This window comes from Scedosporium apiospermum (assembly GCF_000732125.1).
Source record: "Scedosporium apiospermum strain IHEM 14462 chromosome Unknown SEQ_SAPIO_0132, whole genome shotgun sequence".
Classification (NCBI taxonomy): Eukaryota; Fungi; Ascomycota; class Sordariomycetes; order Microascales; family Microascaceae; genus Scedosporium; species Scedosporium apiospermum.
In genome coordinates, this window is record NW_015971833.1 from 1509340 (window position 1) to 1534340 (window position 25001).

Sequence of the window (25001 nt, forward strand, 5' to 3'; positions counted from 1 at the left end):
TTCCACCGTACCTTGTCTGGGGCCTTCTCTCTTCGGCACGGCGGTATTCAACATTGCCCGATCTGCAACTGAGTGTCACTGATGATGCCACGTACTATGCGAAGAGGGCATGGGAAGCCATGAAGCTGCCATGGGACGGCGCCGTTGCGGACGAGGGGGTTGTCCACGTGATTCAGACTATAGTATTAATAGTTAACATTGAACACACAGGCAAGTTGTTTTTAGTCTCGGTTATCGTTCCCTTTCTCCTTTTGCTCTCTTCTGGAGGTTTATATTGCCCTGTCCTACCTATATCGTCATCTTCGCCGTAGAACTTGTATCATGAACTTCTTTCGCTCCTAGCTGACACATCTCACTCTCTTCCTAGCTGGAAACTGCGCCTCTGCTTACATGAAACTTGGATTTGGCCTTAGACTCGCCATGTATTCCAACATGCACATGGAACCCGAAGAGAATCTCCCTGTCGTCTTTCGCGAGGAGCGCAGAAGGGCCTTCTGGTGTCTCTACCTGCAGGACAGACTCATTTCTCTTTCGAGAGAGCGATTCTCTGTCATCCAAGACGAGACGTGCGGAGTACGGCTCCCTTGCTCGGAGGAAGCTTGGCGACAAGGCCGAGAGGAAATGGCGCCCACATTGGAGTGTTTTAGTCACGACTACTTAGAGCAGGAGGCTGTAGACTCTTGTTGCCCTCTGGCACTAATTGTCGTGGTTGTGTCGGTCTTGGGTCGTGTGTCTCGTTATATACTACAGGGGAAAGGTTCATCACAGGTGAGCCCACCGTGGTCACCTGCTTCGCCGTACACTACTATCTCGTCCACGCTCCTGCAACTCGAGCTCCATTTTGGGTTGAATGAGCCGGCGATGGAGAGCCTGGAGCGGAGATGCTATGCCGGTGGAGCCGTCGATGAACACCTAGCGGGGTCCTTTATGTATGCCAAGGCCGTGTTCCACCTCTGCCACTGCCTCCTCCATCACCCTTTTCTTCTCCAACAACGCCTGCAACAGCTGAAACAAAAGGCACCCCCAAGCTTTCTTCGAAACGTATGGGATACATGCCGAACCCATGCAAAAAACCTCACGGACGTGAAAGATGTGAGGAATCATAATATTACCATCCTCACCTCTTTATATGGCTACTGCACCATGGTCGCTGGTACTATCCATATCTTGTCCATGAGTGATGAGAGGGCAGAGACTCGCCAGGCGGGCTTGACTCATTACAAGGCGGCATTGCAATTCTTGCACGAGTTGTCTTGTTATTGGAAGCATGCAGCCCTAATGGTAAACACATCAGCCAACGAACTCGGGCGCAGGTTCTGCTTATTTTCTAAACGTACACTAACGGAATCTCATCGCACCAGGCGAGCCGACTCGAACGATTCTACAAGCTGAGGGAGGAGCGACGCCTGATCCTCGATCCTTACAAGCAAAATACCGGTACTGGACAGTCACCTGCCGACTTGAAGACCTTGTGGCAGAGTGTGGACTACACAGAGCTCTCGACGCCCACACGGCCGGGTAGTCCGTCCAATGGGAAGACGACTGACCCGGTGCCCATATTCTTCGAGTCACCGAGTCGGTTCTTTGAGTTTTCCGACTTCAATGTCATCGGAAATATGGCCGATACTTACGGGGGGTTCCCTCTCGTCCAGGACTCCTCGTTGGTTTCCGGGGACGCTACCACCTAGTGAAGCAACATAAATTGCCATCTATGCCATGATTAAGGTAAAAAGGAATCGGGGATAAGGCAAGGGCTAATTAGAAAAGTAGATTGTAAGATCGAAGGGAATGACTGCTGATTTCTAAACCTCCCCTTTACTTTTGTCTTTTTGAGTTTTCTGTATACGACAGTTGACCACCGGGTACGGTAAGGTGCAGATGAGTTGCAGGGCCATATTAGATGCATAAACTTGCCGTTCAGAGACACAAAGCGCACCCAACCTTGTCAGGCACGGCAACGTCGAGACTCCCTTTAACGTTTCAGGCCCGCAAGTAGGACGGGGACCCTGTATTGCGCTAGGTACCATGGCACACTTGATAGACCAATGAAGTGAGGGGAAGTTGGTACCGGGCAATTTTTATGGTGTCACCTCGCTAAGCTTCTTTCTTCTAACTAACCTTCCGAATCTTGTCACGGGTTCAGCGCCGTCTGTGACGTTTTCTCGAGTTATCTATTGGGACTTGACAATACTATCTAAAGCTTTATTCTTTTTGATTTCTCGTATCTTCCAGTCATCCCATCTCCATCCTACTCTCCATCTCAACTATTTTTTTATAGTGCTTGATCCATGTCTGGATTCACAACTTAGCCGTAAGGGGGCCATTAGACCCTTTCAACAGCTTTTCGCCAGCCTCACGCAAAATATCCTTCCGAATCTTGCCCGTCCCGGTAGTAGAGTACGCAGGCACTGGCTCACCGGGACCAACCCAGATGGCATGCTGTGGGGCCTTGTGCGCCCCCAGCTCCTCCTTCACCCAGGCCTGCAGCGTATGCAAGGACGGCTTCTCGTGCCCGTCACGTAGCTGTAGGAAGGCAGAGACCGCCTCGCCATATTTTTCATCCCTGAGGCCGACGACGCTGGCCTGGCTTATTGCCGGGTGCCGCAGGAGCCGTTCCTCAATTTCAAGGGGATAGATATTCTCACCACCTAGATTTGCATCGACTGTGTTAGAGGTATGTCGCCTATAAAAGAAGTTGGTAGACCGAAGAGCTATTGAGGAGGGCGAACGAAGGATAACTTACCGCGGATAATAATATCCTTGATACGGCCTGTGATGCGGCAGTACCCCTGCTCGTCGATGGTAGCTTCGTCGCCAGTATGCATCCACACCACGCCGTCATCATCTCGAATCATAACCTCGGCCGTCTTCTCGGGATTCTTAAAATAGCCTTGCTGTAGCAGATAGCCGGAGACGCAGAGTTCGCCGCGCACGCCACGAGGTACGATGCGGTTGTCAACGTCGACCACCTTGGCCGTCACGTGGGGAAGGACCTGGCCCACGGTCTCTAGTTTCTGCTCACGAGCGTCGGTCACTGCTGTCATAAAACTGGCCGGCGATGTTTCAGTCATGCCTATGTGGGCGAGAAGGATATATTAGACAAAAAGCCAACTTAGTCTCTAATTGTGAAGAGCTTGGAGAAGGGTAAAATGGTTACCGTAAGTGATGGCCGCGTGTTTATATCCAAGCCTTCTCTCAATCTCGTCGAGGAGTGCCGGGGGGATCTTGGCGCCTGCGGCAATGCCTTTGACTAGGGTGTTGATCTTAATGCCAGTTCGGTCGAGCTCCTTCATAATAGCAGTGAACATGGTGGGGACGCCATGTAGCACTGTGCACCGCTCTCGAACAAGCATATCGACCACTTGGGCGGCGTCGAAGTCGCGGCCAGCGAATCCGATGGTCGCACCGTGGGTAAAGGCGGCCAATAAGCCCGCAACAAGACCGAAGCAGTGAAATAGAGGGGGGGCGCAGCAGATTACGTCTTCATCTGTCAATTGAAGATATTCGCCAATGATGAAGCCGTTGTTTGTGATGTTGCTGCCACGGAAAGTAGCGAAAAGTCAGCACCCTGCTTATATGAAAAGGTCGTAGGAAATATTTACAACGTTTCGACGTACAAGTGACTCAGCATTGCGGCCTTAGGGGCCCCAGTTGTCCCACTGGTGAATTGAAAGTTGACAAGGGAGTGGACATCGACCGACTCCTCGAGCTGCTCCAAGATTGCTGGCGACACCTCTCGGCCCACAGCTAGGACATCGTCCCAGATCGGTTCGGCACGCGTTGGTAGCTCGTCCCAGCGCATCAACACGACATGTCTGAGGCTACCCCTGTTGCGTCGTATATGTTGCAGGATGGGGAGCGTTAGTCGCCGGTTAACTATATCAGAAAGAAAGAAGATGCTTGGCTCTGTACATTGACGTCAGCATTAGCGATTTTCGCCTCCTTTTGTGAATGAGATTGTGTTTAGCGACGAACTTGGGTTACTACGAACCGGTATGTTCGAGTGCACGCAAACATTCGGCGAGCGTGTAAGTCTTATTTAGAATGACAAGTACCGCGCCTATTCGCCCAGCCGCGAAGAACAGATCAATGAATCTTTCGTCATCGCCAGAGAAGACGGCTATACGATCACCCTTGCGCACACCAAGGGCCATGAGGCCGCGCGCGAGCTCCTTGGAGCGACGGCTCACATCTCGGAAGGACAGGCGAGCATTCGTCCAGCTAGTGAGAATGGCATCCTTGTTGCCGTATTTCTCTGCCTGTTGGTCAACTAGCTGACCTAACGTAAGGTGGAAAAGGGCCGGCTTAGAAGAGCCGCGGACAATCGAGAGTTGCTGGTCGAGAGGGGCCTGCGCCTGGAGCGCGGACGGCAAGGGGCATGACATGATGAGCCTCGTTAGCGGTGGGAGAAGAGTCCCCTGAACCTGGAGAGATGAGGGGAGATGAGGGGAATTGAAACCAAAGAACACAAAGCAACCAAAAGAATAAAGAAGACAAATGAACAAAGAAGAGAAGCCTTGTCGTAGCGGAATCTAATCAGGGTGCTCTCTGATTAAGGCTACTATGCAGATACCAACTCAACTCGGCACATCGAAACCTCAAATTGTAAACTAAATAGTGAAAGATTAAATGGGGATTTCTCGTATACCATCCTGTTCTATTCCCGTACGTGTATGCGTGTATGCCCATGGGCCAGGGCCTGGGTCCCGGGGACGGGCACGGCTACATCTCCGGGTCGAGCTAGCCACGGTTCCGCTTTCCTGTACCTGACGCTTTGACGAGACCGTCCCCAAGAAGCCTCCACTCTGGCTTTCCCAATTTGTTTCATGTTGCTTTTCTTTTCTTTTTTTCTTTTTTTTTTTTTTTTTTTTTTTTTTTTTTTTCCGTTTTTGATCCTTTCTATCTCGGCTATTGCCGTACCGTGCCGTCACATTCGCGGTATCGTAATTCAGGAATCCGACCCATTTACCTGGCTGGGTCTGGGAGAGATCGTCCCGCGACATTCAGCTTCTACATACACTTTTCTTCCTAACAACCACTATCCTGTTGATACGAGTAAATTTCTGCTTTATCTCTTTTTACCACTTTTTAATTCCTCTCTTGGACCCTTTAAGACCAAAGAGAAAAGCAGATTTGGTGCATCAAATCTGTCTGATCTCTGGGCTTTACGTATTCTTGTTTATTGAAACTTCTTATCCTTCGTGTCCACTATCACAAAACCTTCTGCCTATTTATACGATTACTGGACTACTGCTGGAGGGAAATATGGCTACCAAAATCGCTCCGCCTTCTACTAAATACTGCATCATCTCGTTTCCATCTCCGGGCATACTCCTTGTTCTAATCAACCGGCCGAGAAGCCTCAATGCCCTGAACATCGAGGCAAGTTATGAACTAGACGCCGTGTTCCGGTGGTTCGATGAGGAGCCCAGCTGTCGTGTGGCAGTATTGAGTGGCGTTGGGAAGGCGTTCTGCACGGGAGCCGATTTGAAAGGTGTGTCTGTATGCGTACATTTCTTTCATTGCCTTTGTCGCCTCTATCATAACATCATAGCCTTGAGATTTTTATTTTCTTATCACCGCGGTTGGCAAGCAAGGGCATTAGACATCACGGTATATGAGCTGGGCCTGCGATTTGAACAACGGAAGCCTGTTGCATTTCCCCGTTCTCCTTTCCATCAGGGAATGAGTTTTAAATCTAACACACCCTCTCTTCAGAATGGATGGCCAACAACAAATCCGGCATCCGCATGACCTTTCCTCCGGCCGGCTTCGGCGGCATCTCCCTCCGCCAGGGCAAGAAACCCATCATTGCCGCCGTTAACGGCCCTGCGTACGGTGGCGGATGTGAGATGGTTGTCAACTGCGACCTGGTCATCGCCGACGCCGACGCCACCTTCTCCCTTCCCGAGGTGCGCCGCGGCGTGACGCCTTTCGGGGGTGCACTACCCCGACTCGTACGCACGGTGGGGAGGCAGCGGGCGACAGATATGGCGCTGACCGGGAGGATCGTCTCGGCCGAGGAATTCAAGGATTGGGGTGTGTGCAATTGCGTGGTGCCCCGCGGGCAGAGCGTGGATAAGGCTCTAGAATATGCGCGTAAGATTTCAGGAAATAGCCCCGATGCAGTAATCATTACGCGAGAAGGGTTGAAGATGGGGTGGGAGGCTTTAGGAGTGTCTGATGGAAACCGACTGTTTGCCGATGGGTGGAGTAATCGGATCTACGATGGCCCCAACATGCAGGAGGGGTTGGATGCATTCACAGAGAAGAGGGAGCCACGGTGGAAGGATAGCAAGCTATAGAACTACATAGGAATGGCCAGACTAGAGAGTGTGTATGTAGGCTACCGTCAACGTTCGGCCACAGCAGGTCAAAGAATCGACCGTCTTCGTTCGCAAACGGGTGTGCCGACACGAACATAAGGACGCGTGGATCTCGCGAATTATTGCCAAGGCGCGAATAAATATCAAGACGGCCGTGTTGCTGTTCGGGGAAGCATATGAGCTGATAGGTACATACATCTCCTCCGACATAACTTGGAACCTGAATGGTAATGTAGTCATCACATGCTGATGAAAAACTCTCGACGCATTCTAATTCTACACCTGCGTCAATCTATTTAACAACCATTCTATTCAGGCAACTTGTCTGATTCTGACATCCTATAGCTTCGCCGAAGCGAGTGCTTTAACCTCCTGGTTGAGAGAAAAGTCGGTTAGAATCTCCTCACTCCCGCCTCCAACAACCATTACACGCAAGTCACGACTGATCTGCTCGATCCTTGCACCCTTCCCACTCTTGGAGTACCCAAGTCCTCCCATGACCTGTTGCGCTTCCCGGTTTATCCGCTCGAGGGCCCGACAGGCGAGCACCTTGCAATTCGCAATCAGCCCACCAATGCCAGCGGGCTCGGATGCCGGGTCCCGACCTTTAGCCCGGCCTAGCAGGTGCACGAGGTACTCGAGATAAGCATGTGCAGAGTCGATGGAGCGACCGGCCATGGCGAATTTAGCGCGGATGATCTGGTTGTCTATCAACGGCTTGCCGAACGTCTCACGTTTGACGGCGTGGAGGTAGGCGTCCTCAACGCAAACGCGGGCAAGGCGGAGAGCGGTACAAGCGAGCCAGGTCCGTTCGTGGTTGAAGTCTGTAGAAAAGTGAAATGGATAGGATATAATTAGCGCATGGTTGTTCTCCAAGATACAACGTTCAGAAAGCATGTGTCAAACTTGCAAGTGCCCATGAAACTTGAAGGAACATGAGAAGTGCATGGGCAGCTAATTTGGTCGAGTCAGAGAGGGACTTACTTGACATAATAATGCGGAATCCCTGATTCTTCTCCCCAATTAGGTTCTCCGCAGGTACCTCAACATCGTCAAATTCAATATAAGTGGACCCTATAAGCATCTAATTAGCAAGGCCAAATCATTCTTGATGCTTGCTGGCTCTGCTCAGTAGACAAACTTTTTTTTTTTTTTTGGGGGGGGGGGGGGAGGGGGGGGAGAGAGTGCTCAAAAAAATCAGTTATCTAAGTGACGAGTGTGAACCTACCACTAGCAGAAACGCCAGAGTTTTCCAGCCTCTTCCGCGTCACGCCTGGCGCAGTGAGCGGAATGACCAGCACCGAGATACCGCCCTGACCTGGTCCGCCTGTCCTCACCGCAGCAGTACAATAGTCTGCCCACAGCCCGTTGGTGATCCACTTCTTCGCCCCGTTGACGATATACTTGTTACCCTTCTGCGTTGCTGTGGTTGTAATGCCGGCCACGTCTGACCCAGCATCCGGCTCCGTCACTGCAAGGCAGAAGCGAAGCTCCCCGTTCAAAATCCCCGGAAGATAGTTGTTTTTCTGCTCGGCTGTGCCGAACCGCACGATGGGCGGGGCACCGATAACATTGCCGCAAGCAAGGCCGAAGATGACACCTAGGTACCCGCAGCGAGCGATCTCGTCCATGAACACGAGATCGTGAAATTCGTCCCATTCATGTGGGGGGATGTCGCCGGGTAGGCGGAGGCTACCAAGGTAGTCTACCGCCATGGGAAAGAGGGAGGCGGCCATAAAACCGCTGCGGGCGAAATGTCGGATGGCCTAAGGGTTCGGCATCGGGAAGACTGTTAATACACGCATAGGAGGGATATGACTGTTCATTTGAGAACAAGATGGGACTCTGTGTGTTTGGGCGGTATGTTGTATACGGCAACTAATTCGTGTTTCATGCGGGTGCCGCTTGGGAACACCCCGTACAAAAAATGATTCAAGCATCTTGCGATGATCAGAGTGGGATAGCATGCATGAAAGCAGCATAGGGGGATATTGGCACGCACCTCAAGCGGCACTGCGCCATTCTTCTCCCACTCTTCACAATTCGGTATGATGTGTTCATCAACATACCTCCTAACAGCTCGGCGGAGGCGATGGTGGCTTTCATTGTAGTAGGGACTCTCACCACGAGTGTACCAGAGAGGTTCGGAGAAGGGCGCAGACGAGAATGATTGGGCCATTGGAAGAATTCTCAGCGACCTGGACGAGTTGGGATTCAGGTCGTTGAGCCGATTTTTAGACAACAGGGACGCCAGAAGTCATTGTTTGGCTAAGAATCGATGTGCGAGGTTTTTACATCGCATTTCAGCAATACATCGGATGAGCTAAATGTCCCGTTGGTGGCTCAAGACTGGATCCTCCAGACAGTGGTCCCGTCTCCTTGATGGTGGAAATGGTATCTCTACAGGCACGGGATTCTATTGCCGCTCTTTCCCGCGCCCCAACAGCACACCCGGCAAGATCCATGAACGGCAAGATACCGTGCCCAGGCTGCTCCTTGAGATGAGCAAGGACCCAACTATTTCTTCAGGGGGTATCTTCGCTCTTCCCGTCTAAGCCACACGGGCTAATGTGTTTTTGAATTAATAGTAATGCGACGCAAATCAAGATGAGAAGCTACACCGACTAGGTGCTGAGGATGCTCAGAGAATGCTACGTCGTACGTTGTGGAGTGGTTGGGCACAGGGCAAGTTCTTAATCTCTTTTGTTACAAACTAGACTGGAAGTGACATTTAAGCAAGCGGAGATACACATGCTTACACCCAATTCTTTCTTTCCATCTCTCCTCGTGGACACCGGCCGTCGGTGGTAAAACTAGATCCCCCGCCCTATGACACATATCTGAATAAGGGTGACTTGTCTCCCATTTCCACCAGTTCCGCTGCAAGAGAACACTCATCGTTAGAATCCATGGGAATTCCTATAAAAAAGAATAAAAAAAGTAGAGAAGAGTGGATCGTGATGAATCCTTTACGGTGCACATGCACATACCTTCAGAATACCTAGCCAACACATCCTCCTCCGACATCTGGGCCCGCTTCTTGTTGATAGAACGGGTGGCGAAACGAAGAATGAATACAGACACCATTCCCGCCACCAGGATGCCCACTGAGAAACCGTAGCCCAGCCAGTAGTGTGGCGCCTGCTTCGCTAGGAAGATGTTGGAGCCAATAGCACCCCCTAGGTTCCCCAGAGTCATGAGCAGGGCCATGCCAATGGCTCGTTTGAACGAAGGGGCAAGGTTGTTGCCAACCCAGGAGATGACGCCGATAACAGCGGGATAGAGGCCTCCCGGGACGAAGAAGAGGAAGAAATAAGTGAGGCCGGGCAGGCGTGGGTGGGGGATGGAGAGAAGACCGATGAAGCCGATAAGGGAAATACTGAAGGCGATTGTAATAAATTGCCACCGATTCTGGCGCTTGTCGGCCAGGAAGCCCAGGTAATAGGTGAGGCAGGCGCCGACAAAATAGACGGGTACGGTTAGAAGCTGTGCCTGGGCGGCGGTGTAGCCTAGTTCGTGAATAATTGTAGGGGCAGCGAAGCTGAAACCGTAGATGCAAACGCTGTGTCCACGATGAATTCGTTAGCCAAATTTTCGTCATGCGTCTTTTGTCTCCCCAATCTCTTCAATGGGCAGACGTCCATCATGGGTATCGATAGGGATTAATAGGAGATGGATCTCTGCTCACCTGTTTCCCCAGTACATCACGACTCCCAGATAAATCTTCCAGTCGAGGAGCACTTCCCACAAGTACTTCCACTTAAAGGACTCATTAGTGCCTACACGGCCAGCCTCCGTGCCCGAGTCATGCGCTAAGCGATAGTTGATGATGTCCTTCTCGGCTTGCGTGAGGAACTTGGCCGCGTCGGGCGAATCTGGTAGTACCCAAGGGACGCTCACCCCAATGAGCACCGTTAATATTCCTTCAAGGATGAAAATCCATCGCCAGCCATTCAATCCGCCAATGCCTTCCATATGTTGGATCCCGAAAGCTAACAAGCCTGAAAAGGCGCCGGCCAACGAGGCGGCCGAGAAGAATAGGGCAAGTCGTGTCTGTACCTCCCAGCGGCAGTACCATGTAGTGAGGAGGTAGGTAGCGGCAGGGAAGAAGCCGGCCTCGGTCACACCGAGCATTACGCGAGTAGCAATTAGACCGCCGTAGGACTTCACGATGCCCTGAAGGGTGAGAACCTAGATACAGAAGGGCGGCACAGGTCAGTGATAACCCAGAGATGAAAGGAGGAGACGAAAAGACGCAATGGCCAAAATGATATGTCAGGGTCTTCAAGGGAGTTGGGTTGGGGTTGGAGAGTGAACATACCGTGCCCCAACAAATTACCAAAATCATGATCCAGATGGACGGCCGCATCAGCTTAAGTACGATGTTGCTCGGTACCTCGAACAAGGAATAAGGAAAGAAGAAAACGGTTAGAGCCATGTTGTATTGAGCCCCCGTAAGGTTCAGGTCCGCATTCATGCCGGCCACTTTGGCATTGCCGATGTTGGACCTATCCATGAAGGCCAGGACGTACAGAGCTGTCAACAACGGCAGGAGGCGCCAGTCTATCCGGCGTCTAATTCTTCCAATTTCTGCGTCATCCATTTGTAGAGCCTAGTAAATCAATATTGAGAATCACAAGACATGTCAGCCAGCGAATAGTTTAAAGGGTACGTTCAACGAGGCGGGCTCATTGGTGGGGAAGAACAGGGAAGGAGGGAGTGGTACATTTGTAGACTCGGGCCCTAGCTGCTCTGCTGAAGAGACTTCGCGTTTCTCCATATGAGAGACGCTCTCGGCCAATTCTGAAGCCTGTTGCTTCTCGCTCATGTTGATTCCTGATGGGGCTAGGGTCGGAAGTCAAGGGGATGGCTGTGTCTTTCGAAAGTGGTAGAAATGACACTAATAGAGTTATATAGGATAATGCGCCGGACCGTTGAAGACAATACCTATTGCGAGGGAAGACACAGATGTAAAGAGTAAACGGGGGACATGTGTAGGTGAGGGCCCGACCACGAAGATAAAGCTGAATTGCCACAGACTCAGTGGAGACATCAGAGATCCGTACGTATATATAGAGATGTACATGTATGGGGGGTGGAGGAAGACGAGGGCCTGGGCTCAAGACGAGTGATATCGTAACATCGGCTAGAAGAGCCTTAGACACCAAGAAAAGGAATCCGGGGAACGCATGACACTCGCATGTTAACTACCCACTGAAAAAAGCTGGGGTTTGACTCCGTTACTCCATTCTGCAAGTGTGGGAAGTGAAGGATGGGTTTCGAACGGCACCTACCCGTGTTGGAGCCGTGTGGATAACCGGGTGCGAGGCGGCAGGGATAGTGGTTGGCAAATAATGTGGGGTAGCGGGGAACGGCGTATCGTCAGTGGGCAAGCGGGGATCCTGAAAGGATCTATATAGTAAGGTCAGTGGGATGTGTCTACCGAGATAGGTAACTGTGGGGTTGCGAACATCCTCTAAACCAGATATTAAAGGAGCTAAATTAGACTTCCCCCTAATCTGGTTAATCACACACCGAACCAGTCTCTAGATCCCGGTCAATTGACCGTACCTGAGACGATTCGTAAGCGGGGGGTTGTGTGGGCCATAATCATGGATTGTGAACGTGCGTTGCAGGGGTGATCCGTCCCTCGCCTTGACCAACTCTTCGCTTGCGTACAGTGATATCACTACATCAATTGATGTATGCCACCAGTCCAGGAGCCGCGCAATCCGGTTCAGGTGTAAGTCTGAGAATCACCACCACATTGAACTGTGTATCGAACGGCTTCTCGGCACTATTCTCCAGTAATTCACTTCGGCCACCTCAAATGCGTTGCGCTTCAAGATCACCCATCCCGTGCCATCTACAAGTCACGGCAGTAACCGCCACTATGATCACAACTTTACCCAGCCGGCTTGAGTCTTATCATTTACGACTCGAATCACAGCCCGTCCATCACTCAAGCACTTGCGCCCCGTACTCACCACTTGCGCAGCCCATCGGATCTCCTGCCACCCATCCCCGTCGGGTTTCCCCATTCGCCAAAAGTCTGTGTGGACCGCGTCACCCGGCTTGACGGGACCAGTAAACTTGGCCTGAAACTCGCGGAAGTTCGCCGCGTCGCTTCGGCCTAGCTCCCGCAGTAGGTCGTGGGCGATGCGATTATAGGTGTATACACCATGCATAATGATGCCACCGTAGCCCATTTCGATACCAGGCTCCGGGGTTGCATGGAGGGGATTGTAATCCCCATTAAGTCTGTGTTTATATTCCACGGGTTAGCTTAGCCCGGGACTACCATATAGTTGACTGCAGAAAACCTAGTGAAAGAGAACGATTACGCAAGTAGATCCTGTATGTGTATGCGTGGTGCGTTTGCTATGAATAACAGGGGTACCTTACCGGTACAAATGTGCACTCTCCTCGGCAATCTGCATTTTAAGTGTACCATCAGGCGGCCGAGTCTCTGGTGGCGTGAGGGATGGCTCACTTGTTCCACGCGGTCCACCCCAGCCGCCCTGTCCGACGTAGAACAGGCTGCCGATATTGCGGGCATACACCTCACCAGACACAGCATCTACCAGGGCGTCCTCGGATTTGACTACCGTGCCAGCCTTACCCTTGTCGTACACACCCAGGACCGTTGTTCGAAACTCAAAGTCGCGACCGGCAGAAGAGACGGGTAGCGTTTTGAGCACCTGGATTAGCCGTTGACCATCGACCAGACGGCTAGGATTTAGCTTAGGTACCCCCGGAATCGATACGGACGACTGGGTCGAATAGAAGTCGATCACATCTTGGTTGTCTAGCTTGAACACTAAAGAATGAGCCCCGTTTTTGCAGACATGGTATAGAAAGTCCACCCCGCCGGACCGTAAATATGCCCGAGTACTCACCTAAACCCAGCGGGAAGGTGGGAAAGGCGGCAAAGCGCTCATTCAATTCCTGGACATTGAGATGTTAATCTGGAGATGTACCCGAAAAACAATACGGACGAAAACCTTGTTTCGTTATCCAACAGCTGAGAGGAACAGAATCAAGACTGTCATCCACAAGCAACCTGGCTGCTCATGATTGAAAAGGTAGTAAATTGGGGTGACTCACGTAGATAAACTGGGGCTCGTCAACCTTACAGCCGATGCTGAGATTGAAGAGGAGCGCATCCCGCTTTAACCAGGACACCTTCCTCGGTGGGAATTGAAACCCCACGCCTGGATCAGCCATGTATATATAGAAACCTCCTTTCTAAACTCTGTGTAGGTCCGGGGCTCAGAGAACAAGGGTTTCAGAGCGAATGCCCAGCACTGCAGGCCACTCTCTCTCGACTGATTTTCAAAATTTTAGTTAGCTTTTAGATTGAAATGAGTCCTGGTGGTCGTAGGAGAGTCTTTTTAGTAGCCCAATACAAGTAAGTCTCCAACTGCGAAGTACTGTTAAATGTATCCACATTGTAGCGCATGGCCGGGATTGGGCGGCCGAACGTAGCCGGGTCACGCGGAAGTAACTCACCTTCCCGCCGGGTGGGATCGGGAATAGGCCAGGCTCAGGAAGGCATGACCTGAGGCGTCAGCGCGTTGAAGGGACTCTACGAAGAGCCGATTGATGAAAGTTGTTGCGGAAATCGTTAGCTTCAGTTCGACCCATAATACCACAACTTTTGGGGTCCCTCTCAATCTCACATGATCAAGAACATTATAGAGCCGCATCGACTCTTGGAGATATTGATGCCCAGGTCCGATATATCCATTTAATACAAGGCGAGGACCATCTCAATATGTGACCGCAGGTAACAATACGGAGGTTGGTGACAGGGTTCGAACATGACAAGAATAGGAGCATCAGACCACGTATAACACTAGTATATGGGAAACGCAATATCATATTATGGAATAAAGAAAGACCAATTCCAGCGCATCGGCTTCTTTTACATAGATATGTGGAATGAATTGAAAATATCTCTGCTCCTTGATCATCGCTTTGACGGCAATGATTACAAGTATGCACGGCAAGTTACATGATTCTGAGCTATGTTGCGCGCTCCCGCGTCCTCCGGGCCGGAGTTATCCAATATTATGCCCCCACTCAAAGTCTGGTATGAAGGCCCGTGGTACCTGGCAGATTTAAATACACCGCCGATAAAGCCAGTTGTGCATACGACTTTGCTTGCCTTTGAGACGGAGTTCCATGGTTAGCGTTTATGCATTTCGAGGCAGTCACCAAAACGACACAAACCAACATACCTGTCTAGTCGGAGGCTTGAAAGGCCTCCGCCGCCGAGGGACTTCGTCAAGACGAAATTGACGCCGTGTACACCTGGCACCTCAAACCGCGTCACCGTGCCACCGGGCGCGATAAAGTGCCTGAAAGCGGAGAATATTACTTCAGGAGTAAGTTGCTCAAGCAGATATGGGTAATAAGATGGATCCTTTGCGACAATGGCAATGTTTGCCGTGTCCCCTTTGTCACCCGATCTGCCGAAAGCGATATCGTAGAGCTTGATACGTGCTGGATCCACGGCTGCAAAACTGCTGCCTTGCGACGGCGGTGGCGATGGCGTCGATCCGTCAGCCTGGCGCCTAGTTTGCGCTGGCTTGACCGGCTGGCAGCCCTCCACCCGTAATGGAACTGCGATTGGTGGGGCACCGGATCCCACGTGCACGACGGGTACCACACACTCGCGACGCACTAGAACGCTGCTCGCAACGAAATTGGGACTACTCTTAGGTCGGCCCGAGGTAAGGAGACATATTCCAGGGCAGCTGTTTGTAAGGAACGGCGCGGTCTCCTTACTCAAGATGTCGAGAACACCCCGATGCATATGGCGCGCCGCCACACGTAGAACAACTTCGCGCCGCTCGTTACCGTACATCGCGGTGGGGGAGAGACTAAACTCGGCGCCAATAATATGTACCTCGCTATCATCCGCGGCGATTGGTGGAACGTAACCCTTGTAAACGGCAGCCGCCAGCGCGTTTGTGCGGTCAAGGATGGCTTTACCTAGGACCTTGGCTTTGCTCACAGCCTCCTCACCGCAGACAAGGATATCAGCGGCGATGCGATAGCCGCGCTGCTCGACGCTAGTGCACTTAAGCCATGGCGTGGGAACCTTACCACGGGCACCACGAACAGAAACGACGTCAGATGCCACTTGCTCGAGACGCACCTGGGTCATGTCGAGAACCACATCAGGGAGGACGTAATTTTCCGGGTCCAACACTTCGTAGAGCATTTGCTCACACACGCTGCGACACGTCACCACTCCGCCGGTCCTGTCGGGCTTGGAAATGGTGAAGCCATTATCCTCAAAAAATGTGAGGATCGGGTAGCCCATATTCGCCCAACCGCCGTGGGGACTAAACGCTGACGCTTTCCAGTCCGTATAATTGCCGCCTATGGCTTGGGCGCCGCACTCGACGATGTGCCCGGCCAGGGAGGCGCTCGCGATGCGGTCGAGGTTGACAACGTCGTTGGTGTACGGCCAACCAAACTCGAATGCTAGAGGGCCAACTACAAGAGCACTGTCGACGCATCTACCAGTGACCACGATATCGGCTCCGTGACGTAGTGCTTCCGTGATAGGCTCCGCGCCGATGTAGGCGTTAATGCTGAGGGGTTTCTTGCCGCTTCGACCATCCGGAACACCGTCCTCCACAACTCCAGCGCCGCTCAGCGGATCAAATCCATGGAAGGCACCACTCCGTGCCAGGACATCAGCTTGTGGGTACAAGTCGTCACCAGACACAGAAGCCACCTTCAGCTTCCGGCCTACCTTGAGCTTGTCGAGACGGGCCACAATTGCATCTTTCAGACCGACAGGGCCCAGGCCACCCGCGTTCGTAACGATTTTTAGTTTCTTTTCAAGAATTAGATCGACGTTGGGGGCGAGGACTAAATCAAGAAACTCGGAAATGTAGCCTCCATTAGATGTAGACTTCTTCGTCTTGGTCGCCGACGTAGACCGGGATGATCGAGCAAGGAGGCCCATGGTTAGTTCTGTGAGACGTGGGACAGTTAGTGAAGTGGTAGTAGACAAGGGCGTGATTATCGGCTCATATGTCAACTACAAGACGAAGCGGAGGGGAAGATACCTGCGAGATAGTCGGCAACTAGATAGTCGAGTTGAGGCCCGTCAGGCTCGAGAAATTGTTTAACGGCGGACGGGGAATCTCCCCAAAAGGCACTACCATCGTGTGTCAATAATTTGCACAATAAACAAGGTGCACTTGCAGTTAGAAGAACAAACCTATAGCACCCGATTCTTATTTGCTTCATTGTGTTCGAATTATATCACAGGGGTCAATAGGGGCGAGACCTAGGACTGTAATGGTGCCGTGATTCAATAATTTGTTCCGTACAGTACAACCCTGGATGGAAATATATATACAACTCCTCTCTGATGGTATATACGGAATCGAATAGGGTTTACGACTCACTCGACTTGAAAAACTTAGATTAGCGTGTGTGTTTGTGGAGCGGGCGGCAATCATCACCGGGTTACTTCCGTGCGGGGCGGGACGTGCAAAGCGGCTCTGGTTCCGGGTGTAAATGAAGTACACTTCACAACCCCTCACCCTCTTACCAGACACGACTTCCCATATCCTACAATACTCTCCAGCAGGAGAGGAGGAACGACTTAACACAACATATCCCGGAATTGCTATGTTGCCGATGATGTGGAGGCGAGCCAATCATCCCGTAAATGAAATAAATGAAGAAATGAAAGCCGCATCGCCATGTGACGATGCATTCTGTTCAATGCTCAATGCTAGCTATCCACAGTATTTTGATGCCATCAATAGATGCGAGCCATTAGATTGATTCTGTAATATCCCGGCGCATTGAGTTTCGGCAGCCTCAAGTTGCCAATTACGTGTCATGGCTAGCCCACAACGGCCCAGAGAGAGACTGGGAAACGCATGCCGTAGAGCGAAGTTGGAAAGGGAATTAACCATCTTAGTCTCCTGCCTCTCCTCCGTGATCCTAGTAAGAGAAAATACATGATTGGGACCGGCTAGCTTGAATGGAGATGCATCTACGTAAACGTACACAACGGTGCACCCTCGTTGACGGCGTCACCCTCTGCAATGCTTGTCTCGAATAACCCATCCATACCGGCCGAGATAGCTATTTCCATCTTCATACTTTCAATCACCATGACCACCTCACCGGCCTTCACTTTATCTCCTGTTTTTTTCAATACCTGCAGGACCTTGCAGGGCATCGGCGCGTTAATTACCGCGTCGCTAGCCTTCCCGCCGCTCGTAGTGGTCGGTCGCTGGCTCTCAAAGTACGACAGCGGTGAGTAACAATGGAATTCCATAGGGCCGCCAAGCACTGGGAAATGGCAAAGCAAGCGCAATGCGCTGCCCGTGTCTTGTTCAATCGCTACAGATAGCGGATCTCCCGTCGCCACGTACGCGAGAACTTTGCTCTTGTTGATCGATGCCTCAATCCGGCCGATATTCCACGGTACGGACTCGGACCACCCAACCATGTCGATAACTTTGCTCTGCGCCTTGTGTACATATACTGCACATGTCAAGGACTTTTCCTCTAATGCGCCGCTGCGGAGAGCTACGCTCAGCATGTTGTAGGCACGGGTGGCGTCTAGAAGGCCAGATTCGTCGCTGGTTGTGCCGTCCGTCTTTGCCTCTGGCTTCGGACCTAATTCAGGCACTGGCGCGATCTGCACAACCGCCTTACTCGTCTCTCCGCCATCAAATCCCCATATGCAGATCTGAGAGTTCATGCCCGGGCCCTGCTTCGCATCGTAGACGGCAACAATATCGCATAACTGGTTCACCCTGTCGAACCTCTGGTTTCGGAACCCGCGACGAACGCTTCCGAAAATAGGGCGGGCTCCCCCGACAGCCACCTCCTTTCGCTCCCGGGAATTCCGTAAAAATAAGCTCGGGATTATGCTTAGGAGATTCAGCGGTAATCCTAGGCCGGAAGAATATGGATTTCGCAGGAGATCGTCGAGATTCGACTGGATAAACGATGTCGTGTAATCGGGACGGTGGAAAGCTTGGTGCCGGAGGCACGCCTGTAGGAAGAGTTGGTTGGTGGTGACACCTAGACAGGCTGTGTCCGCGAGAACTCTCGCCATCTGCTCGATTGCTGTGGCGCGTGTTGGCGCCCATACGACAATCTTTGCGATCATGGAGTCGAAATAGATTGAGACTTTGGCGCCGCTGGAAATGGCCGTTTCGTAGCGTATACGTTGTGAGCCGACTAGTGGCAGCGGTGGCGCCCATAAGCGAACCAGGCCGTGCTGGGGAGCAAAGTTGCGGGCTGGGTCCTCGGCGCACAGCCGGCATTCGATAGCGTGGCCGTTCTGCGGGACCGAGACGAGTTGCTGGAGGCTGGCTAGGTTGCCGCCAGATGCGACGTAAAGCTGCAGCGCCACGATATCAAGGCCGGTGCACTCCTCAGTAATAGGATGTTCAACCTGGAGTCGCGCGTTTACTTCGAGGAAATAGAACTGGCCTGTTGCAATATCAAGAATGAACTCAACTGTCCCAGCACCCTCGTACCGCAGCAATCTACCGATGCGCGTTGCAACGGCACATATGGCCTCCCGCTGACTGCGGTTAAGCCAAGGACACGGACTCTCCTCGATCACCTTCTGGTGCCGTCGCTGAACGGAACAATCACGTTCCCACAACGATATGACATTGCCGTGCTGATCTCCCAAAATCTGTACTTCGATGTGCTTGCCCGCTTCAATGTATTTTTCTAGAATGCAAACGTTCAACCCAAACGACCGCTGGGCTTCAGATTGGGCGCGCTCAAACTCAGCCTTGAGTGCAGATCGATCGTGCACGATGCGCAGCCCACGGCCACCGCCGCCGGCCGATGCCTTGATGATGACGGGGAAGCCGATACGCTCGGATTCTTTCTCCAAGTCACTGAGTTGTATCCCCTGCGATGACGACCCGATATACCCTGGAATCAAGGGCACACTTGGCTCGTGCTCGCTGAGGTATTGTTTAGCTTCGCGCTTATCGCCGAGGGTGGTGATGGCAGACGAATTCGGGCCGATGAAGATAATGCCGGCTTTGCGCACCTCATCGGCGAACTGGGCGTTTTCGCTTAGGTAGCCGTAGCCAGGATGGATTGCATCGGCTCCCGTCTGGAGAGCAACCTGGATGAGGAGTTTGATATTCAAGAACGGATTGCCACCGGACTGGCCTACAGAGCCTAGGTTGATGGCATCGTCTGCGTCATGCACGTGTCTTGACGTTGCATCTCTGTTGGGGGTAAAGAGGGTATTGGTTAGCGAGTGGGATGGAGATGGTTAATACGTGCGAGGTGAAAAGTCTGTGGTTTCTTACTCTTCAACGTATATAGCAATACTTTTGACCTGTAGCTTACGGCAGGTGGAAATAACGCGACAGGCGATTTCTCCCCGGTTGGCGATCAAGACGCGGTTAATTCGTCTCGTCCCATTTTCCTGGAGAGGCATCTGGGCCACCCATAACGGATCTTGTTCGGACATGACAGCCATGTTGCTCTCGAGAAAACTAGCCCAAGGATAAAAGACGCTTTCAAACTGTAGAGGAATATCCTATGAACAAGGCGTCGATTAGGAATAATAAAAAAAATGTCATGTGTCCGCGGGTTAGCTAATCTATTTCATTGAAAACGCGTCAAGCACTAAGACCCTTCAATAATAATGATCAACTTCATGTTTGGCATCTTTGCCTGAGTAATAACCCCAAATCCAGTCAAGGAATGGATCTTGATGTACGGTTGACAGCGGCCTCGGCAAGCCGGGTCGGCTGTTAAATGCCGTGCCCGTGGATACAGTAGTCCGGGCCCACTGAGATCCACCAGTGATTAATTCTCAAGTCCAGCTAAGTTTAGCAGGGTTTCTCAGGGCAAGCCGGCAGGCCGGCAAGGACTAGTTGGACTTGAGAAATGGTGATTGTGTGGCAAAATACATGTAGGCATCGAGAAGCAAGCCGGAGGCCACAAGAAAACGTAGATCCATTAAGAAGAGCAACGATTCAGGCAACACACAACCTCCCACACCTTAGGAACAGACATAGAGACACCACCGACGGTCTGATACGATCTGTCCCACTATCGATAGTAACCCATCATGGCGAACCCAAAATTGAAATGGAGCTTGTTTCAGCACCAAAACGACATCGATATTTACCGCTCGGGCACGAATCTCAAGATTTTGCTCCGTCGACCCCGGAACGGGAATGCACTCACGACCGACATGGTAACCCAAATTACTGATTGCTTCCGCTCCGTGGCCCAAGACCACACCATCACGCGTATCGTCATCGCAGCCGAGGGCCGTTTCTTCTGTACCGGGATGGATTTGAGCAAGTCAAGTACAGCCGTCAGTAAAGGAGGCGACGCTGCATCCAACGAATACGAAAAGTTTGTCAATCTATTCCAGGCTATCCAGGACGCACCTCAGGTGACCATCGCTTGCATCAACGGCCCCTGCTACGCTGGAGGCGTAGGGCTTGCCTTCTCATGCGACGTGCGCCTCGCGATCGCCTCGGCCACCGCCAGCCTCAGCGAAGTGAAACTGGGACTGTGTCCGGCCATCATATCCAAGTATCTAGCTCGAGAGTGGGGGTTGGCCTTTACGCGCGAGGCTATACTCTCAGGGCGGGTGATATCTGTGGCCGAGCTTCGAAACATTGGGGCGGTACACGGCTTAGCTGCGGACATGGCTGGGCTGGATGAACTTCTCGAGTCGTACCTTATCAATTTACGCTCTTGCGCACCACGCGCGTCGGCCATGTGTAAGGATGTAATGCGAGCGGCTGCTGGTGTTCGGGGTCATGAAGAGCAGGACAAGGTCATTCGCCAAGTGTTTGAAACCATGATGGCGCCAGACTCGGAATCAGTCATTGGAGTGCGCAACTTCCAGTCAGGAAAGAAACGGACAGATTGGGATGCGTTGGCACATCTGCAAGGGGCAGCTAAACTGTAACGGGGTCTACATGTGCACAGGGGATTCGGAATGACAATGTCTCCTGTCGGGTAGATACGAGCCGGGGCACAATGGGACAGTTTTTGATCAGATAGGCATATGTTCTCTATACGAACGAAATAGGGCGACTTGAAGTTCAACTGTCAATAAGATAAATCTCCTACGAGATTGGGGAGCCTGCAACCAATAGATCAGACAATCTAAACTCCTCGGACTCTACATGTGGGAAAGTCTAGCCACGTCGAGCACTAATGTAGGAGCAATGAAACACATGAATCCAGAGACTGGCGAGGGGAGGATGAGGATTGGATTGATGAATATCGAGTGCCGATATTGGTTGGTCGGGTGGTTCAGGAACACTACCAAGTACCAAGGAAATCCTCTTCCATGAGCATTAACTCCTCCTTCTCATATCAATCTAGCCAAAGGTCTTGTCTGGCCGTAATTTGTCTTCGGGCAGAGCGCGGCTTCGATGCCGAGTTAAGCCGTGCCTCTATTTCTGCCAAGCCACCACCAAACTTGCTCGCCCAGAAGCGGACGGCCCGCTCTCTGGCTATCCGTTCAGCTCATCCATGCATCCGGCCTCGTGCCTCCCCGCAAAATGTAAAACTACACGAAAAAGACGATGTCGATGCCTATGCATGAAGCAATAATACACGGACGGAAACAAGGTTAGCGGCGATGAGAAGGTAGCCGCCGGTTCTGTGGCTGTGGCTGTGGTAAAAGTGAAGCCAAATGTTCTCCGCTCGTGTCAATTAATTCTAGCTTCTTTTTATTTTCTTCAGGCTTTCACCTCCAAACCCCGTCTTACATTGCTCCTGGCCCCCACGTTACTTTGCATCCGCATTTACTTCCACGCTGGGAATTCCTGTGCTTACTTACCTGTTGAGGTGAGGGTGTTCAATCCAATCCATCTGCGCTTCTCCTCCAATTTTCGCGATACCTTCCCCCTATCCCTAGAAACCGACCTTTTTGAGCATGGCCGCTTGCCTTTCCTACCCCGTCGGCGTGGCCAAACTGAGCCTACGGCAGCCCATCTTCGACGACAACCGCAAAGCTTGGGGACAGGTCCTGGAACGGTTCAACAATGCCCTCGAACAGGTCTGTTCCGAGGGCACCTCGGCATCGCAGCAGCGACACCAGTCTCGAGGCCAGCTTCTCGGTATGGCTTCCTCTCCCTCTCCCACACAATAGGCGTTTTCCCATTCTCGCCTCCTTTACGCTCACCAATCGGCGTTGTCTAACTTTCTGCATTAGCCAGGGACCGCGTAGCGTTGCTGCTCGACCACGATTCCCCTTTCATGGAGCTCGCTCAGTTCGCTGGCTTTGGGCTCGACTCGTCTCCCTGTGCTAGTCTTGTAGCTGGTATTGGGAAAGTTAGGTATGTGCAGTCAAGGCTTCTCGAAAACCGGAATGCCAATTTGATCCCGACTTCTCTTATGTCGAGGCCGGGAGACAACGGGGACTTGACCAACTTGTATTGACCAAATGCCAACGACGGAAGTGGCGTGGCCTGTATGATTATATCTCACATTCCGTCCATTAAAGGAGGGGCTTGGAACGAGTATACCAGTAAGTCAAGATTCTTTCTCGACGCATACGCACTAAGCCGTTCCCCTCGGTCTCTTTCTGTTCCTCCCGCGCCTTCGCCGATAATCGTATAATGCGTGCGATGCTAATTTCTAATCTCACTACAACCAGTCTTGAAGCACAATCGCGTGACGGAGATTGCAACGGAAAATGGGCTGCCGATCATTGGTCTTGTACAAGCAGTGAGTGTTGCCGTAATGCATCCTAGAACACTTGCTGTCTTTGCCTTATCGCTCGAAAAGCCTCTTTGGCTCATTCGAAGCTATTCATGAGCTTTAAACTTTTTTCTAGGGGCTCTCAGCTTCTCACCTCCCCTCGATTCAATAGGCAGGCGCTTATCTCCCGCAACAATTCCGCGTCTTCCATCGCGCAGGCCAAATGTTCCGAGACCTTGCGCGTCGAAGCGCTGCCGGCCAGTTCTCGTGCAGCGTCGTCTTCGGCTCTTCGACCGCTGGAGGGGCGTACCTCCCCGGAATATCCGACTACACTATCTTGGTGCAAAATCAAGCACAGGTCTTTCTTGGGGGTCCTCCCCTGGTAAAGATGGCCACGGGCGAGGTTATAGATGCCGAGACTCTCGGAGGGGCCAAGATGCATTCCACCGTTACGGGGTTGGCGGACCAGATCGCGGTAGATGAGTATGGTTTTATGCATTGCTCCTTTTCGGCATTCGTCTACCTTCTTCTCTGTGTGAAGCAACCCCCATCTGACTATAGGCGTTCTCTTGCAGGTTTGACGCAATCCGCAAAGCCCGCGAATGGGTCAAATCCATTCAAGTCCCCTTCCAGCTGGCGCGGCGGCCCATGGGAGAGCCCCTAGCCCCACGCTATCCTATGGACGACTTGCTATCGCTGGTTAACCCGGATATCCGTAAGCCCTTTGATATGACCGAGGTTGTGCTGAGGCTAGTGGACGACTCGCGGATTGCCCTTTTCAAACCGGCATATGGCAGGAATTTACTGACGACTTGGGCCGAGATCCACGGTATGTTTCTCACATGAGCATCCCACAATATATTTCAATTCATTTGTCGGCGATGTCAGCGGAATAAGACTTCCTTGAAGACTTGGAACCAGTCTTTGACCGCGAAAAACTGACGTAATGTAAAACCGCTCACCAGGCCACCCAATTGGCATCATTGGCAATCAAACGCCGGTGATCCGCGCCGACGAGGCATGCAAAGGTGCCCAGTTCATCAGATTGTGCAATCAGAGGTGCTATCGACTCCCTCTCTATACCATGATGTGCTCTCTTGTCAAGCGCTGACCAGACGAACTAGATGTATCCCTATAATCTACCTTCACAACGTGACCGGATTCATGGTTGGCTCTGATGCGGAACGGCAAGGCATTATTAAGAAAGGGGCTCAGTTCGTTGCCGCCGTCAGCTGCTCAAAGGTCCCTCAGATATCCGTCATTCTTGGGTCTTCTTACGGAGCCGGCAACTATGCCATGTGCGGCCGTGCATATCAGCCCCGCTTCCTATTCACATGGCCCTCGAGCCGCTGCAGCGTCATGGGGCCCGACCAGCTTGCGGGTGTCATGGAAATCGTGCAGTCTGGAAGCAGAGCCAGGCAGAATAATGCCAATAAGAGCGACGCTGCTGCTGCCGTGCCTAAAGAGCCATCAAACAGCCGCGAGAAGCAGAGAGAGATGGTTGAACGGGAAAGCGAGTCATATTACACGAGTGCCAACTTGCTAGACGATGGCATCATAGACCCACGGGACACACGCGACATCCTAGGAATGTGTCTAGATGTGGTGACTATTTCGCCGGTAAAAGGTGCCGAAAGCCACCAGGGCCTGGCACGTCTCTAGTTCTGGAGGAGAGGGCTCGGGAGGTACTGGTCTACAAGGGCTCCTTTTTCTGGATGTACAAATCCGCCGCATTTACAACTCCTAGCTTAGAACTAGATTGATCGAATAGGTGTCAGCACGACGGACGCCGCTCTTCTTTAAATGCTAAACACTATCAGGACGGACGCCGGAATCTTGGGCTAAAGCCTGCTGGGGAAAAAATAGGGTTTTCCCTGTCTGGAAATCCATGTCACCGCCCTGGCCTTTACAACTCGCGATATCTCTTAGATGGGTTTTATTACTTCGTAGTGACCGCACAAT

General features: G+C 51.9%; 4 protein-coding genes and 2 pseudogenes across 4 annotated transcripts; 4 read left to right on the top strand and 2 right to left on the bottom strand.

Moving 5' to 3' along the window:
* Positions 1–1143: 1143 nt before the first annotated feature.
* Positions 1144–1688, top strand: SAPIO_CDS9147 (uncharacterized protein; the record flags this gene model as incomplete). Its single annotated transcript, XM_016790614.1, has 2 exons — positions 1144–1281; positions 1362–1688. 2 exons carry the CDS (start codon positions 1144–1146, stop codon positions 1686–1688), a joined length of 465 nt encoding a protein of 154 aa, XP_016639917.1.
* Positions 1689–2298: 610 nt separating this feature from the next.
* SAPIO_CDS9148 (uncharacterized protein) lies at positions 2299–4385 on the bottom strand (the record flags this gene model as incomplete). Its single annotated transcript, XM_016790615.1, has 5 exons — positions 2299–2648; positions 2744–3073; positions 3158–3537; positions 3618–3906; positions 3992–4385. 5 exons carry the CDS (start codon positions 4383–4385, stop codon positions 2299–2301), a joined length of 1743 nt encoding a protein of 580 aa, XP_016639918.1.
* Positions 4386–5265: 880 nt separating this feature from the next.
* Positions 5266–6305, top strand: SAPIO_CDS9149 (uncharacterized protein; the record flags this gene model as incomplete). Its single annotated transcript, XM_016790616.1, has 2 exons — positions 5266–5494; positions 5719–6305. The coding sequence occupies 2 exons, from the start codon at positions 5266–5268 to the stop codon at positions 6303–6305; spliced, it is 816 nt and encodes a 271-aa protein (XP_016639919.1).
* A 360-nt stretch (positions 6306–6665) lies between these two features.
* On the bottom strand, positions 6666–19839 carry SAPIO_CDS9150 (annotated as a pseudogene; the record flags this gene model as incomplete).
* Positions 19840–20436: 597 nt separating this feature from the next.
* SAPIO_CDS9151 lies at positions 20437–21294 on the top strand (annotated as a pseudogene; the record flags this gene model as incomplete).
* Positions 21295–22272: 978 nt separating this feature from the next.
* SAPIO_CDS9152 (Methylcrotonoyl-CoA carboxylase) lies at positions 22273–24701 on the top strand (the record flags this gene model as incomplete). Its single annotated transcript, XM_016790617.1, has 7 exons — positions 22273–22456; positions 22552–22659; positions 22996–23066; positions 23212–23522; positions 23615–23868; positions 24005–24098; positions 24164–24701. The coding sequence occupies 7 exons, from the start codon at positions 22273–22275 to the stop codon at positions 24699–24701; spliced, it is 1560 nt and encodes a 519-aa protein (XP_016639920.1).
* Between the last annotated feature and the right edge of the window lie 300 nt (positions 24702–25001).